We start from the raw sequence: 18,241 nt of genomic DNA, 5'->3' as shown, positions 1-18,241 counted from the left end.
CACGGCAATTCATATGCATATGCTATAACGTTATGATTCTATTCAGGTTGATTTTGTGCCCTTGCAAATATTTTGCCCGTACACTCATCAGGAGCTCTGCTTTTAGGCAGTGACTATATATACAGCGCCCTCCACAATTATTGGCACCCCGGTTAAGACGTGTTAAAAGCCTTAAAATAAATTCAATTTTTATAGCAGAAGCATAATCTCACACTGAAAATTGTAGAAAAATGCAACCCTTAACTCAAGTGAATTTTTAAAAAAAATAAAAAAAATCCCTGACTAAGAAATAATTATTTTTCATAAAATCACCTGTTCCACAATTATTGGCACCCATAACAATTCCTAGAAACTAAATGTAATTGAAGCATTTCTGTCATTTCTACTGTAGTTTATAAAGTTGATCAGAGTATCTAGGAACCTTTAATTAGTAATTCATCACATCCTGTTTCCCTGGGGTATAAATATGATGTGACACAGAGGCCTATTTCTCTTATCCGCTCTTCAACATGGGAAAGACAAGAGAACACACCATTCAAGGCAGATGTGTGTCGACCTTCATAAGTCAGGCAATGGCTACAAGAAAATAGCCACTCGCCTACACCGGCCCGTATCTACAGTCAGAGGAATCATCAAGAAGTTTAAAACAACTGGAACAGTGGCAAACAAGCCTGGACGAGGATGCAAGTTTATCTTGCCACCACGCACAGTGAGGAGGATGGGAAGAGAAGTAAAAAGTTCTCCAAAGCTCACTGTTAGAGAATTGCATCAAAGAGGAGCATCTTGGGGTCACAAAGTCTCCATAACAACCATCAGGCGCTATCTACATGCCAACAAGCTGTTTGGGAGGCATGCACGGAAAAAGCCTTTTCTCACTTACAAGCATAAACGTAAATGTCTGGAGTTCGCTAAGCAGTACTGGGACTTCAACTGGGACCGTGTGCTTTAGTCAGATGAGACCGAGATAAAGTTTTTTGGCAACAAACACTCTAATACATCACAAAAGATGAGTATGCGGAAAAGCACCTCATGCCCACTGTGAAGTATGGGGGAGGATCGGTGATGCCGTGGGCCTGTTTCTCTTCCAAAGCCCCCAGGAACCTCGTTAGGGTGCATGGCATCATGAACTCTTTGAAATACCAGGACATTTTAAATCAAAATCTGGTGGCCTCTGCCCGAAAGCTGAAGATGGGTCGTCACTGGGTCTTTCAGCAAGATAATGACCCTAAACATGTGGCCTAATCTACACAAAAATGGTTCACCAGACACAAAATCAAGCTCCTCCCATGGCCATCTCAGTCCCCAGACCTCAACCCAATTGAAAACCTGTGGGGTGAGCTGAAGAGGAGAGTGCATAGGAGAGGACCCAGGACTCTGGATGATTTAGAGAGGTTGTGCAAAGAGGAATGGTTGAAGATCCCTCTCTCTGTATTCTCCCATCTTGTGAAATGTTATAGGAGAATATTAAGTGCTGTCTTGTTGGCAAAAGGGAGTTGTACAAAGTATTAACATCAGGGGTGTCAATAATTGTGGCATACATGATTTCATGTAAAATAATTATTTCTTAATGTGGGATTTTTTCCCACTGAATAAATGCACTTGAATTAAAGTTTTTTTTGCATCATTGTCCTATATTATTTTTAAAAAATGAACTTATTAGAAGCCTAAGAACATATCTTAACGAGGGGTGCCAATAATTGTGGAAGGTGCTGTATTAGCTCAAAAAGAATATGCAGGTATGAAAAAATAAGTAAGGCAAGCACAAGTTAAATTGGTCACCCAAGGACGTAGGAGTAAGAAAATATCTAAGGAAAAAAAACTATCCAAGGCATGACTCCAGTTTTAAATTATGTGCTACATAGGATCAGAACAAACATTAATTATCATAGTGTTGAGTCCAAATTCATTCATGGTGATTTAAAAACAAACAAACAAATAAACAAACAAAAAACATATGCGATATAATATTACATCATAGAGAATTTACACTACTCAGCTGTGGAAAACTTACATCTGTGCCACCAACACAGCAAATCATTGGCAGTAAGATTATGGTCTGTGCTTATATTCAATTAAAAGCATGGAAGGTAAGAATTGTTTCACATTCCTAGAATAAATCATGGAGGTATTATCATTGTCTCGTCTGAAACTTTATTGCTTCATGTCCATTTTTACTTATAAGCACATTTATTAGTAGGGTTGCACCGAATCCAAGATTCAGTTTCGGATTCGGCCGAATCTTGGCCTTTTTAAAGGGGTTCGGTTTCGGCCGAACCCTAGAGTGCCGACCGAACCGAATCCTACGTGCCGCGCACATGCATGCGATTACATCGTCAATGTTTAGGAGAAGATAGCCTCCATTGTGCTTTCAGTCGAAATTGAAAATGGAAGCAGTGAGCCGAAAGAGTGTTGTGTGGCAGTACTTTCAAGTGAAAGAGGGAGATTCAAGTCGCGCAACATGCACACTTTGCAGTACAGAGTTGTCTCGTGGTGGGAAAGATGCTAAACGGTACACAACATCTCCGCTGTTAAAACATCTCCGCTCAAAGCATCCGACGGAGTACGAGTTGTGCACGGCCGAATCTAACGTCAGTGAGGCTTCAGGCAGGGGCGCAGATAGGATTTTTGAACTGGGGGGGACTGAGCTGTCAGCAAATTATATATATGTGTGTGTGTGTGTGTGTGTGTGTGTGTGTGTGTGTGTACACACACACACACACTCTACCGTTCAAAAGTTTGGGGTCACTTTGAAATGTCCTTATTTTTGAAAGAAAAGCACTGTTCTTTTCAATGAAGATCACTTTAAACTAATCAGAAATGCACTCTATACATTGCTAATGTGGTAAATGACTATTCTAGCTGCAAATGTCTGGTTTTTGGTGCAATATCTCCATAGGTGTATAGAGGCCCATTTCCAGCAACTCTCACTCCAGTGTTCTAATGGTACAATGTGTTTGCTCATTGCCTCAGAAGGCTAATGGATGATTAGAAAACCCTTGTACAATCATGTTAGCACAGCTGAAAACAGTTGAGCTCTTTAGAGAAGCTATAAAACTGACCTTCCTTTGAGCAGATTGAGTTTCTGGAGCATCACATTTGTGGGGTCGATTAAATGCTCAAAATGGCCAGAAAAATGTCTTGACTATATTTTCTATTCATTTTACAACTTATGGTGGGAAATAAAAGTGTGACTTTTCATGGAAAACACAAAATTGTCTGGGTGACCCCAAACTTTTGAACGGTAGTGTGTATACATGTTATTTCACCTCCCTCACTGCCATCACCAGGAACTACCTGCAGGCCAGGACAATGATAACATTTTAACATAGCCTACGGAAATCCAAAGTTTACACATTATCATCACACACAGAAACTGCAAAACTGCAAAACTAGTTTTAAAACCGCTAAGTTCCAACTGTTAAACATAGCAAGAGGCTGGGCTACGTGTGTGTGTAAAGTGTAAACCAGTGTGCACCTCAATACACCGAATGGTAATTAGTCTTTTGATTTTTCTGTGAGGTTTACCTTATGCAAAGAAAGACAGCATAGACGTTTTTTCCTCCCTATAAGTGGGGGGGACCGAACGAGGTGAATTTAAATCTGGGTGGGACGAATCCCCCCCGTCCCCCCCTCTATCTGCGCCCGTGGCTTCAGGTACCGCAACCGCACAGTCACAGATAAAAAGTGGTATACAGACCACCATTACCAACGCTAGCTATAGAACTAGGTTGTTAATAAAATAGCCTACGTGGAGACATGTTCGAGTTTTTTGTGCTACACCTTGTTTAATGTTTCTAATTAAGCCTACAGTTGTAAGTGCTTGAAATTGAAGTGAAATAGCCTATAATTTATGTTCCATGAGTGTAAGCATTAAACATGATCAAGATCCCCAGTAAGTTTTTTTTTTCTGAGGAAAACAGATTCAGCATTAAATATCACCTTTTTGTTTGAAAATTAAGTAGGCTCAAATGTATGCAAGAGTTAAAATGTAAATGTGCTGTGTTTTGCTGCATTCTATCTGCAGAGATTCTTTTTTTTTTACTTTTTATTTTTTGTTCAACAAAGAGCACTTTAGCAATGGCTCACTGTTACTCATCTCATCTCATTATCTCTAGCCGCTTTATCCTGTTCTACAGGGTCGCAGGCAAGCTGGAGCCTATCCCAGCTGACTACGGGCGAAAGGCGGGGTACACCCTGGACAAGTCGCCAGGTCATCACAGGGCTGACACATAGACACAGACAACCATTCACACTCACATTCACATCTACGGTCAATTTAGAGTCACCAGTTAACCTAACCTGCATGTCTTTGGACTGTGGGGGAAACCGGAGCACCCGGAGGAAACCCACGCGGACACGGGGAGAACATGCAAACTCCACACAGAAAGGCCCTCGCCGGCCACGGGGCTCGAACCCGGACCTTCTTGCTGTGAGGCGACAGCGCTAACCACTACACCACCGTGCCGCCCCTCACTGTTACTGACAGGCCTTATTCTTTTAGCAATAATGTCACTTTTTGCTCGTTTTCTTTGTTCTTTATAATGGACAGTATACTAAAGCCTGTACACTGAATGACTTTAAGCTGAAAATTTCAGTGGTGTTCTCTAAGTGCGACTATTCAAATACAAAATAGTGGCAGAGGTTATTGCCTATGTTTTTATAGTTTAAAATAAAATAATAAAATATTCCTTCTGGATAAAGTATCTCTATCTTACTATTAAGAAAAGGAAATGTGCAGTGTTTTTCACTGCATTATAATGTACTAGCTAATGTTTGGAGTAGGATTCGGTATTCGGTTTCGGATTCGGCCGAATCTTAAGCAGTGGATTTGGTATTCGGCAGAACCTTAAAAATCAGAATTCGGTACATCCCTACTTATTAGTTCTCCTATCAAAAATTCTTCTTCCCAGCATCCCATGCCATCTCTGACTGCTTCCACAACAATCTCCATTTCCTAGACTCTGCATGTTTATTCGATTGGTTCTCTGATGTTTAATTACTTTTCATTTAATTCACTCTTGCTTTGCCTGTCGCAGCTTATATGCTGACCGCCCGACCTTTTTGCATCCCTGAATATATATTTTGGATTAGCCATGTTAATTTGGCTGCTGACCGTATTTTAATAAAACCCTGTGTTTGCATCCAAATCTGCATGAGATTCATAAGGGGGTTTTGGATAGTGTAGGGGGTCTCCACTTTATAAAAGGGTTCGACGTGGAACCCTGTCTGATAGGAAAACACTTTGTTGTGGGTTTCATGAGGTCTATAGGACCTTTAAACTTGACCAAACAGAACTTTTTGTGGTTGTAGATTTATTATTATCCCCCGCTGGCTGAAAGGCCTGAAGGGGGATTATGTCATGGCGATGTCTGTCCGTCCAGCCATCTGTCCATCCGTGAAATCAACTCCTCTCACAATTTTTGGAGTAATCTCATGAAACTTGACAGGATTCTTTCTTTATGTCCGTAATACGCAGATTGCAAATTCGTTCAATTCAGTCGCATTTTACCAGATTTATGGCATAGTTGCCAGCAGGGGATAACAAGAGTGCTCTGAGAGCACTCTTGTTATCCCCCGCTGGGCGAAAGGCCCGAAGGGGGATTATGTCATGGCGATGTCTGTCCATCCATCCGTCCGTCCCAGGAAGGGTACTCACCTCCTGAAATCAACTCCTCTCACAATGTTTGGAGAAATTTCACGAAACTTGGTAGGATTCTTTCTTGTATTATGTCCGTAATATGCATAGTGCAAATTCGTTCAATTCAGTCACATTTTACCAGAGCTATGGCATAGTTGCCAGCGGGGGATATTATGCTCTCAGAGCACTCTTGTTTTTTTGTTTTTTTTGTTTTTTTTCTAAGGGTAAGATGAAATGTATTGGCATCTCTAAAATGTAATGGAACGGATGTAATTTGTGATATGCCATGTGGGATTCAGACAGAGCAGGATATAGCAGGAAAAAGTAATAAAGCAAAGCTATATTTTATTTAAAAAAAATTATATATATATTCAAAAAGTTAATGAAAACTTAATGTAAAGTTAATGAAAACTGATAAAATAGAAAAGGTCAGGAGCAATGTTCTTAAGAGGCCTATAAGACTCTACAGTGTGAGTGACAGTGTCCGTGGACGTGTGAGGAATGAAATGAGATGAGTAATGTAATATGGTATACCTGTATAATTATTTCTGCTTTTTTAAACCAGTATTACTGCACTTTTATTCACTTTCTTCTCTCCTTCACAGAACCGATTTCACCTGCAGATGATGACACGGATCCCTGTATCAGACCTGGCAGAGCTTCTGTTGACGGTGCTGCAGCGGAGTGGCTGGCATGAGGGTATGGCTGTACTCTGCCAGGGCTGGGAAGAAGCTGGCCTTCTCGACCTCCTGAAGCTGCATGGTAAAATGGCCAAGGGCAAGTCTCATTGGAACCTCCGCGCTGCCCTTAACCTCTCGGGTAACTCACTTGACCAAAAAGATATATCAGATTTCCTGGAACAGCACTTCAGCCAGGACCAACAACCACCAGCTTCGGTGCTGCTTCTTGGGTCCGATCCACAATGCGCCTCTGCTGTCCTGCGTAGTGCCCATGACCTGGGTCTTGCATTGCCTACTATACACTGGATTATGGGATATCCATTAAGCCCGGATGCCTTGCATTCCATTGGCTTACCGCTGGGGCTGCTGGCCTATGGTGAGGTTGACCGCAAGCCTCTGGACTTCTACATTCAAGACACTTTACAGCTGGTCAGTCGGGCAGTTGCTGCTGCCACACTCGTGCGGCCAGATCTTGCTCTCATCCAAAACATGGTGAATTGTTTTGATAAACCCAATAAACATGAACTGCCTTCATCTGGACAGTACATTGCCAGGTAAATGCCTTTGAACAAAGTTTCTTTATTTTATGACCAAAAGATTCAATTAAGGACTTGGACTGACAGTATATGTTTTTTTTTAGTTATTGAAGTCATTTCCAGGCTATAGTAGTAATTATAGTTGTAGTAGAAAGGCAAAGAGTCATAGGCCCTGTCCACACGGCAACGGATTCAGGTGAATCTGATAAAATTGTTTATTGTTTCGGCCTGGTGTCCACACAGCACCGGCGTTTTGGGTGCCCCAAAACGAAATCTTTTGAGAACGGGTTCCAGAGAGGAAAAATCTGGCAACAGCGCCGTTGCGAAGTCGTCTGGATGAGTAGAACGGATTTGTTTACGATGACGTCACAACCACATGACAATCCCGCCAGCAAAAATAGGGAAAAAAAAGGAGCAATCTCACCTCTTCAGATGTTGGTTTAAGTCCGACAATACATTCCTCAAAAAGGGCATAGAAGAACAAAGTAATCCATCAACGTGTAGCATTCAATTTATTCCGGACCATTAAAGAATTCTGGAGGATCTCAGAATGTTGGCGCGCCGGCTTCCATCTACCCCCGTTCATTTATCTCTCTCTCCATCTACCCCCGTTCATTCCTCTTTCCGCATCTCCATTCAAAAAACGAGCACGTGATTTAAAGGGACTATATCCATAGGACAGGGAGTGAGAAGGTGTGTGCGTGTGACAGTGACAGGGAAGAACCTAGGCTCATGCTCGCCCTGAATTTCTCTTAAAGTGAAGGCAGAAGAACGTTCAGCGCCTGGCCAGGCTTTCTATGTATTAATTTACATAGACGTTTTAATATGAAATATAAATAAGTGTCTTAGACAATATATACTATTTTACACTACTGATTAATAATCAAAACTTTATGTGGCTGATGCTACAGAAGAAGGGGTTCATGCGCATGCGTCTACTTCTATTGTTCTGGTGTCTCCAAAGGGACCGTCTTACAGCGCACGTAGAGGTGTGGCATGTGTATTGCATCGTTTTCAGCAAGCGTTGCGTTGCCATATGAACCTGATATTTTACTGATCCGTTGCCCATGTGGACGCGATATTTAAAAAAAAAAAATCTCGTTGCCGTTGTCGTGTGGATGTAGCCATAGACACACAGCCATAACAAACACGTAAGTGGCAGGAAATGTTCCACAGTTCAGTACTAATGAGACCCTTCAGCTGAGTGGCAAAATGTCCAGTTGTCCACTTACTTCTACTAATTGTTTAGTTCTATTAGGTACTTTGTCAAAGCCTACCCATTCACCAGATTAAATGTCTAAAGGACGTACTTGTCCTATAAAACACGACATTCAACACATTCCTGAATTTACCAACAGGCATCTTATTATTATCCGTAAACATATCGACCAGTTATTTGGGTTTTCAAAACTAAAGCTATATCATGTGGCATACTACAAATTACATATACTGTATAATATACTATACCCTATTTCACACATGAGTGCCTGATTTTTGTACATTAGTGCCATCTGAAAACAAACACACTTTGCACTGAAAGGAAATGAATAATTATTGGTTTGTAGTTCACTTTTTTGCCCTGCACCATACTAACATACCATCAACATGATCAACTGCCAATTTTAAAAACCCAGTCAGGGGTAGGTTTCCCGATAACGTTGCTCTTTAGGGCTAAAGAGAGAGTTGCGAGACGCTCTGAAGCAACGAACGTTGTCTCTGTACGTGGTTTTCCCGAACTCACTCGTCAGAAGGAGTCTGAAGAGCAGCATTACGAAGAGCTTCTTTGCAGTACACGTGCCCGAGGTAGGCATTAGTAGTTGCTGAATCCAGTCGATGAGGTCACATGGCGTTCGTTTTTTACCAAAAATAATGAAATATAAAGTGTTTAAAATATGCTAAAATATTGTATTGTCATTAAGTGTTACATATATAATATGGAAATTAATAACTGAAACTATTTTACATTTTTGAGCAAATTTTTTTATTCCAATCATGTTTTTTTAAATTAAATGAATAAACGTTCACACGAAAGAATGAGCAAATAATAAACTAAAAAATAATGAAGTAAATGTGTTCCCCGTGCCCGCTCATTTCACTGTTACTCAAACATGCAGTCAGGATTATTTCAACTGTTATCCACGATGCCAAGTTGGCAATGCTCTCCCTTATATGTGTGGAGAGAGAGAGAGAGAGAGAGAGGTTTTGATCTGTGTGTAGTGTGTTCCTAAGGAGGTTGTACATTGCAAGTACATCGAGGTAATTATTAAATAAATATACGCAAAGTGTTATGAATATATTTCAATATGTTCATATATACATACATGTCAACCTTTGGGTATTTCCCTTATAAAATCCGTATAAGATGCAAATTAAAATAATTTACCTAAAATTTGAATGATAATTAACAATGATATATCCAAGTTACTTTGTATTCAATATTAATAACAATAAACCTTCAGAATGAATACAAAGCTCCAATGTTCGACAAAAACACAAAGTGTCACTCTAATGTTCTGAATTGTACTCCATGACAGCTTTTTAGCGCTCTGCACCAATACCTCACTAGGCTGCATGTCACAGCAAGTGTCTGTGTTGATCTTGCCGGAGTGCCCATTCAGAATCTTTTCAGTCGCTAGTGAAAGTCACTCAGGTGGAAATACGCTTTTCAAACAAAATGTTACTTCCCGTTTGGCGGGATTCTCGCAATGTGGTGTGCGCATGATCAGAAGTGGAACGAAGTCTCGCTACCACAAGATAATGCGCGATTTCATAAGACTCTTTACTGGCTGTCTGTGGTGTACAGTACGTTTGTAAATGTTATGCACTCTTTTATCATCGTGGGAATTGATTATAGCTCTAAATAAATATTGAAGTTTTTTTAAAGAATCCGTATAACTTTATTTGTACACTCGTATACTACGTTTATTGAATCAAATCCGTATAAAATACGGACATTCCGTATAGGTTGACATATATATATATATATATATATATATATATATATATATTAGTGCTGTCAAAAATGTCACGTTATTAACGCATTAACTTGACTCAATTTTAACGGCGATAATTTTTTTATCGCGAGATTAACGCTCTGTGACATGATGTAGGTTTTTCATAAGCTTTTGAAACTGCCAGGAACTTGGAACAGAGACTTTGCTTAGAAAAACGATAGCAGCTAGACTGTAATGCCACGTCCCGCACAGCCAGAGTCCTCTGCCCTCCCCCGAAGAGCCACGGTGCTCGGCTTAGGTTTCGTTTTCCCATTGGCGGCTCCAGCCCGACTTTGAAGCGGCTGTGACAAGACATGTTATGCTCTGCAATTAAAAAAAAAAAAACATTGGTACAACCAGTGTTCGAACTATGCCGATATTTTCGGGGGGTCCCTTTTTTTCCCTGGGGGGGGGGGGGGTGCTTGCGCTTGTCTCAGAGCGCGGATCTCCATCGCGCGCTCACTTCGGATATGCAAATGCTTCCCGTTACACACGATTGCTATGTCAATAAACATCATTTTGCCAATATTTTAGAGACCCCCCAACATTTCCCACATCATGTTTTCAAGGGATCTCATGTCTGTTTCAGGGGATCTCGGATCCCCCGAGTACCCCCATAGTTCGAACGGTGAGCATGGAATTATTTAGTAAATAAAAAAGTGTTAAGAAAAAACAAAATGTTTGATATTTTAGATTCTTCAAAGTAGCCAGTGTTTACCTTGATGACACTTTACACACTATTGGCATTATCTTAACCAGCTTCATGAGGTAGTCACCTGGAATGCTTTTCAATTAACAGGTGCCTCGTCAGAAGTTAATTAGTGCAATTTCTTGCCTTCTTAATGCGTTTGAGATCAAACAGTAAACAATAAATTATAAAAAAAAAAAAGTAAACAGCCCTATTCAACACCACAACTGTAGTCATCCATATTATGTCAAGAACTGCTAATTAAGTAAAAAGAAACGACATCCATCATTACTTTAAGACGTGAAGTGACTTTTAATTAATAAAAACAAATAAAATGTCTAAAAACGGTGGTATAGTGGTTCTTGGGTTCAAGCCCAATGGCTGACGAGGGCCTTGAGGGCCTTTCTGTGTGGAGTTTGCATGTTCTCCCCGTGTCCGCGTGGGTTTCCTCCGGGTGCTCCGGTTTCCCCCACAGTCCAAAGACATGCAGGTTAGGTTAACTGGTGACTCTAAATTGACCGTAGGTGTGAATGTGAGTGTGAATGGTTGTCTGTGTCTATGTGTCAGCCCTGTGATGACCTGGCGACTTGTCCAGGGTGTACCCCGCCTTTCGCCCGTAGTCAGCTGGGATAGGCTCCAGCTTGCCTGCAACCCTGAACAGGATAAGCGGTTACGGATAATGGATGGAAGAAAAAACATTCAGTTAGAAGGTGTGTCCAAACTTTTGACTGGTACTGTATTTTAGCATTAAAGGAACAGTCCACCGTACTTCCATAATGAAATATGCTCTTATCTGAATTGAGACGAGCTGCTCCGTACCTCTCCGAGCTTTGCGTGACCTCCCAGTCAGTCAGACGCTCAGTCAGTCATATCTGAGCTCCGTATCAATGCGCTGCCGAAGCGCGCAGAAGGTGTTAGTACGCCTGTCATTATAGTGCGGACTTTCCATAGCATAGAAAATCGCTACGTTTCAATTTTTGTAACTGAACTTGTTTCATATCACTGGTCATATAAACCTATGTAAACAGGAAAAACGCGGAAGAGTTTGGTCGCATCTAACTACAGCCCCAAAAAATACCATTGGCCATGCTGAGCCTAGCTACATTGCTAACAGGAGTGACAGCGCGTCTGACTGCGTCTGACTGACTGGGAGGTCACGCAAAGCTCGGAGAGGTACGGAGCAGCTCGTCTCAATTCAGATAAGAGCATATTTCATTATGGAAGTACGGTGGACTGTTCCTTTAACACTGAACTTCCGTTCTATGGAAGACTGAGGCTACATCCACACGACAATGGCAACGAGATTTTTTTTTTTTAAATATCGCGTCCACATGGGCAACGGATCAGTTAAATATCAGGTTCATATGGCAACGTAACGCTTGCTGAAAATGATGCAATACACATGCCACACCTCTACGTGCGCTGTAAGACGGTCCCATCGGAGACACCAGAACAATAGAAGTAGACGCATGCGCATAACTGCGCATGCGCACAGTGACTATCCCTGTCACTGTCACACGCACACACTTTCTCACTCCCTGTCCTATGGATATAGTCCCTTTAAATCATGTGCTCGTTTTTTGAATGGAGACGCGGAAAGAGGAATGAACGGGGGTAGATGGAAGCCGGTACGCCAACATTCTGATATCCTCCAGAATTCTTTAATGGTCCAGAATAAACATCTGAAGAGGTGAGATCGCTCCTTTTTTTTTCCCTATTTTTGCTGGCGGGATTGACTCTGCCCTAAGGACTATTCTTTCTCTCTCTCTCTCTCTCTCTCTCTCTCTCACTTTGCACCATTACACAATAAATATTCACAGTGAAAATATTTTGTAAGCGCGTTTCATGAACCAAGTTATAGGATTTGTTGACAACTCGCATCGAGTTCGTTACACTTCTACCCGGCGTGAAGCACATGTGGTTGTGACGTCATCGTAAACAAATCCGTTCTACTCATCCAGATGACTTCACAACGGCTCTGTTGCCAGATTTTTTCACTCTGGAACCCGTTCTCAAAAGATTTCGTTTTGGGGCACCCAAAACGCCGGTGCCGTGTGGACGCCAGGCCGAAACGATAAACAATTTTATCAGATTCACCTGAATCCGTTGCCGTGTGGACAGGGCCTAAGTCTTTCAAGTGAGTCTGTTTTGTCTGGTTTGTGCATTTGCCTTAATGAATATGTACTTTTCTATCTATCTGGGGTAGGCTTCCCGAAAGCCTCTTAAGGCCAAGAGAGTCTTAAATTACCTCTTAATATCCATCGTTAAGCTAACGTGGTTTTCCCAAACAACATCGTAGCCCAAGTAGCCCTTTAGTTTGCTCTGAATTTACGAGAGACCCAGACCACTCATTCAAAACAAAGAACGTCTTTGTGTTGAACGAGTGGTCTGGGTCTCTGGTTTGTTTTGAGCAGAGCCAAATACCCAGACTGCGCCTCCAAGGGACTCTCACAGTCAACAAAACATTATGAATATATTTCAATATGTTATGGAATTACGTCTGGATATTGGAATGTCACATTAACATCGACATATTTTAATCAAATTTAACTCCATTAGGCGAGCGATTATTGAATTTAGTGTCATAAATGAGACACATTTACGCACACACACTTATAAGGAAGCGCACTGCCCACTTGGCATTGTGGATAACAGTTGAAGTAATCCTGACTGCATATTTGAGTAACAGTGAAATGAGCGAGCACGGGGAACACATTTACTTCATTATTTAGCTTATTATTTGCTCATTCTTTCGTGTGAACATTTGTTCATTTAATTAAAAACATGCTTGGAATAAAAATATTGCCCCAAAACGTCAAATAGTTTAATTAATTAATTATCACATTATATATGTAATGCTTCCAGATCTCATCTCATTATCGCCGCTTTATCCTTCTACAGGGTTGCAGGCAAGCTGGAGCCTATCCCAGCTGACTACAGGCGAGAGGCGGGGTACACCCTGGACAAGTCGCCAGGTCATCACAGGGCTGACACATAGACACAGACAACCATTCACACTCACATTCACACCTACGCTCAATTTAGAGTCACCAGTTAACCTAACCTGCATGTCTTTGGACTGTGGGGGAAACCGGAGCACCCGGAGGAAACCCACGCGGACACGGGGAGAACATGCAAACTCCACACAGAAAGGCCCTCGCTGGCCACGGGGCTCGAACCCAGACCTTCTTGCTGTGAGGCGACAGCGCTAACCACTACACCACCGTGCCGCCCCATGCTTCCAGATGATACTATATATTATCTTATTTTAAACACTTTATATTTCGTTAGATTTTGGTTAAAAACAAATGCCATGTGACCTTATCGACTGTATTTAGCAGCTACTAATGCCTTCAGCAACAACAGTACGATTGCCTTTAGCAACTACTAATGCCTATATCAGGGACGCGTACTGCAAAGAAGCTCTTTGTCCTGTTGCTCTTTAGACTCCTTCTTACGAGTAAGTTTGGGAAAACCACGTACAGAGACAACGCTCGTTGCTTAAGAGAGTCTCTCAACTCACTCTTTAGCTCTAAAGGGCAACGTTATCGGGAAACCCATCCCAGTGCAGTTTGGTAATGCTCAAAGGCACTTTAAGAAAGACAATAACCGTACAAGTTAATATGAACAGCAAGCAGGGCTTAAATTTGCAGAAGCTTGTTTTTTCACCACTTCAGCAATTAACTAAGTCTCAATAATGAGAGAAAAGTATAATTTGACAGAAATGATGTCTTGGTAAAATAATCAAAAAGTTTCTTAAAAGTTTGGCTTATTATTAATGTGATAAAGGGTTTGTTTTAATTCACTGATATCAGTGTTGTAGTCGAGTCACTAAACCTTGAGTCCGAGTCCAGTCTTGAGTCCCCGGTGTTCAAGTCCAAGTCATTTAAAAAAATTTCAAGTCCACTATTGATCCGAGTCGAGTCCGAGAACACGACTCCATCCGTACCATTTGACGGTGGCTGTTGCTGCCTTTATGTGAAAGCGTCTCTGCTACTGTGTTGGACTAACGTTCCTGCTCGACTGCACCATTTTAGCTCACAGGCTACAGATAAAAAGCTTGTTCATCGCTCAGCAAGCCCCGCCCACTATCAACAGAGCAAATAACATGAGAGAGGGTTAACACTAGCTAGTTCATCGCTCAACAAGCAAGGCCCGCTATCAACAGAGCAATGAACATGAGAACATAGCAGTGTGTTTTTCCCACTGCACGAGAAAAGTCTGTATAAGCAAAGCGGGCAATCCTAGAGGCGTTCTCTCCAGGCATTTTAGTGCCGTTAGTGTTAATTTGTTCCTGAACACGACTTATGATCAAGAGAATGTGCATTCTCTTGCACGAAATTGGTATAAAATTAATGTAGACATAAATATTTTATGCCAATTTATTATGGCATGTTACAAAAAATAAAGAAAAAGTCCCAGTCCTTGTCTCCAATTTACGAGTCCGAATACAGTTAATGCACGAGTCCGAGTCATCAGTGCTCAAGTCCAAGTCAAGTCACGAGTCCTTAAAATTAGGACACGAGTCAGACTCAAATCCGAGTCCTGGACTCAAGTACTACAAGCCTGATTGATATTCATATTATGAACTGAAATCAATACTCTGTTGTTTTAGGTTCATATTATGTTTTGAGTAGTTTTCCAATGCGTAACATTTCAGTTTACCTTACACTTAGAAGACGTTATTTACATACACGTTTCCCCTGATTTATTTGACACTTGCATTGCATTATCTGACTTGTGTTCACCAATTAGGCAAGTAATTTACACTACCGTTCAAAAGTTTGGGGTCACTTTGAAATGTCCTTATTTTTGAAAGAAAAGCACTGTTCTTTTCAATGAAGATCACTTTAAACTAATCAGAAATACACTCTATACATTGCTAATGTGGTAAATGACTATTCTAGCTGCAAATGTGTGGTTTTTGGTGCAATATCTCCATAGGTGTATAGAGGCCCATTTCCAGCAACTCTCACTCCAGTGTTCTAATGGTACAATGTGTTTGCTCATTGCCTCAGAAGGCTAATGGATGATTAGAAAACCCTTGTACAATCATGTTAGCACAGCTGAAAACAGTTGAGCTCTTTAGAGAAGCTATAAAACTGACCTTCCTTTGAGCAGATTGAGGCCAAGTTTACATTAGACCGTATCTGTCTCGTTTTCTTCGCGGATGCACTGTCCGTTTACATTAAACCGCCTGGAAACGCCGGGAAACAGGAATCCTCCAGGGTCCACGTATTCAATCCAGATCGTGTCAGCTCCGGTGCTGTGTAAACATTGAGAATACACGGATACGCTGTGCTGAGCTCTAGCTGGCGTCGTCATTGGACAACGTCACTGTGACATCCACCTTCCTGATTCGCTGGCGTTGGTCATGTGACGCGACTGCTGAAAAACGGCGCGGACTTCCGCCTTGTATCACCTTTCATTAAAGAGTATAAAAGTATGAAAATACTGCAAATACTGATGCAAATACTGCCCATTGTGTAGTTATGATTGTCTTTAGGCTTGCCATCCTTCCACGTGCAAGTGGTAAGTGATATGCGCTGGGATCACACACATAGCGGCTCAGTCCCGAATCACTGCTCGTGCACTTCACTCGCGTGCTCTGTGAGCTGCGCAGGGCCGGAGTGCGCACCCTCCAGAGGGCACTCGCTGTTCAGGGCGGAGTGATTTGGAGCACAGGATGCCTGCGGAGCCGAGCGTATCCGTGTATTGGCGTTGCTGTGTGCACGTGAATCGTGTATTAGTGTTGCTGTGTGCACACTAACCGTTTTAAAAACGTTAATCTGATGATCCGCTGATACGGTCTAATGTAAACATGGGCTGAGTTTCTGGAGCATCACATTTGTGGGGTCGATTAAATGCTCAGAATGGCCAGAAAAATACCTTGACTATATTTTCTATTCATTTTACAACTTACGGTGGTAAATAAAAGTGTGACTTTTCATAGAAAACACAAAATTGTCTGGGTGACCCCAAACTTTTGAACGGTAGTGTATCTTATTGCAGTAATTGTTATTTGGGATTTAAGTAAATCATGGCCTTAAAGTTATGATGGATGACTTGAATGTACATATCTCGCATGCTTGTCTCATAAATTATTGAATTTTTGAATTATTAAATTAGTGGGAAAATGTTTACTCTCATATCAGAAAAGGGGTCTGACGGTAAGCTCTGTGAGTTACCAGCGAGTTGTCTGTTCTTTAAGAAAAGCAGTAGAACCGTTGGCATTTTTCCTGGAGGGCATATTTGCAAAACTGACAGATTCACCGTCGAGCAACATTTCAAGTATTGGCGGGGGGGGGAGCAGCTGATGAAATTCAAGCTATATTCAGTAGCTGATTTCAACTTTAGCTTTTTAATGCATCAGGGTTATACAGCCATTGACTGCAGTGAAACAGCAAGTCTGGCAGCTGGAATGCAAACATGTTTTTGAGCTTTAAGCTGTATTCATGAGTTTTACTCAGATACCTTCCCACGAGGCAGGGATCACTCTTATCAAACGAGCCCACTGCTCCGTGTGGATTAGCGAGGTTTCACTCTTTTTCTCAAACCCTCCCTACAAACACAAGCAGGATTGCTCTGCGCTGCGGCCATGCAGAGAATTCTGCGGCTCAGCACAACAGGATAAAATCTGTCAAATAGACCCAAACAATGTCAAACCGTTGAGTGGGACAAAGCCTCAGTGCAAAGGAGACAGATCAAAAGTCCTCAGTAGTGCTTAAGCCAGTTACATTGCCATAAACGGGGATGGTTTTCTGATTCGATTGCTCACCTGAACAGATTGGTGGTAGAGTAAAGACCGCTGAATAATAAGAACAACGTTATTCTCACCAGCCATGGGGTTTAAATGTTATTCGTCGTTTGATATGTCATTAACTCATCAGTTCATGGTGTGCTCCTGAGGTTGTGAAAGTCCGTCGGGGAATCAGCATTCCCGAGTTCACTGGTCCTTTCTGTGGACTGTTTGCCCTGGCAGAGAAATGGATGTGAGCTGGTTTTAACTAATTAAAACCTAAAAAGGAAGAACCATAGTCTGTAAATGTAATATCACTCAGCACCATGATGAGCAGGGAGGGGAGGAGAGGGTGGAGGGAGTGGGGGGGATGTCTGCATGTGGGCCAACTCGTGTTTCTCACAGGCAAAATTAATGACAAAAAGGTTTCAGGCCAAATTGCATTTTCCGATTTTTTTTTCCTTCTTCTTCTTTTAACTTTTTTTTATGAAGAAGCTCACCATTGGACATATGCCATGTCTTTTATTGATAGCTGAAGATGTTCATTTACAGGCCCATGTAAGAGGCTAGTCTGGCTCACAGAAGCATTGCCTTATCTAGAGTGACCTGAGCTCCTCCCTGTATCTTCAGCCAGACAAGCAGCTCTAATTTACTGAAGGAGATGGAGTTTCACAACCTATACACGCCCTGTGAAAGCATCTCCTGTAGTTTACAGTGCAAAGGCAGTCAGATTGTGTCAGTCATCCAGATAGGCAATCCCTTTCCCCAGGCCTTCCCTGACTGCAGCTGCAATATTTATTGTCTGCTGGCCTGCTGATGGCAATAAGACAGGCTTAACTATGGGTCACTCCTGTCACCAATGAGGGTTATCCACCTTCCTGGATGTGTAGAGGTATGATGAACACACCTGACCATAAACTATTTGTCTTTACTGATGTGGAAGGTATATTTTGGTCTGCATTTTTGT

General features: G+C 41.7%; 1 protein-coding gene across 1 annotated transcript in view; it reads left to right on the top strand.

The window, feature by feature from the left end:
• Positions 1–18,241, top strand: part of grin3bb (glutamate receptor, ionotropic, N-methyl-D-aspartate 3Bb) — a 149,079-nt gene that overhangs the window by 85,765 nt on the left and 45,073 nt on the right. Inside the window, 1 exon segment of the mRNA XM_060941675.1 lies at positions 6,244–6,872. Coding sequence (XP_060797658.1) covers positions 6,244–6,872 — 629 coding nt within the window.

This window comes from Neoarius graeffei, chromosome 15, assembly GCF_027579695.1.
Source record: "Neoarius graeffei isolate fNeoGra1 chromosome 15, fNeoGra1.pri, whole genome shotgun sequence".
NCBI classification, from domain to species: domain Eukaryota; kingdom Metazoa; phylum Chordata; class Actinopteri; order Siluriformes; family Ariidae; genus Neoarius; species Neoarius graeffei.
Note: the sequence above shows the minus strand (reverse complement) of the source record. Positions and strands in the feature narration are given on the sequence as shown.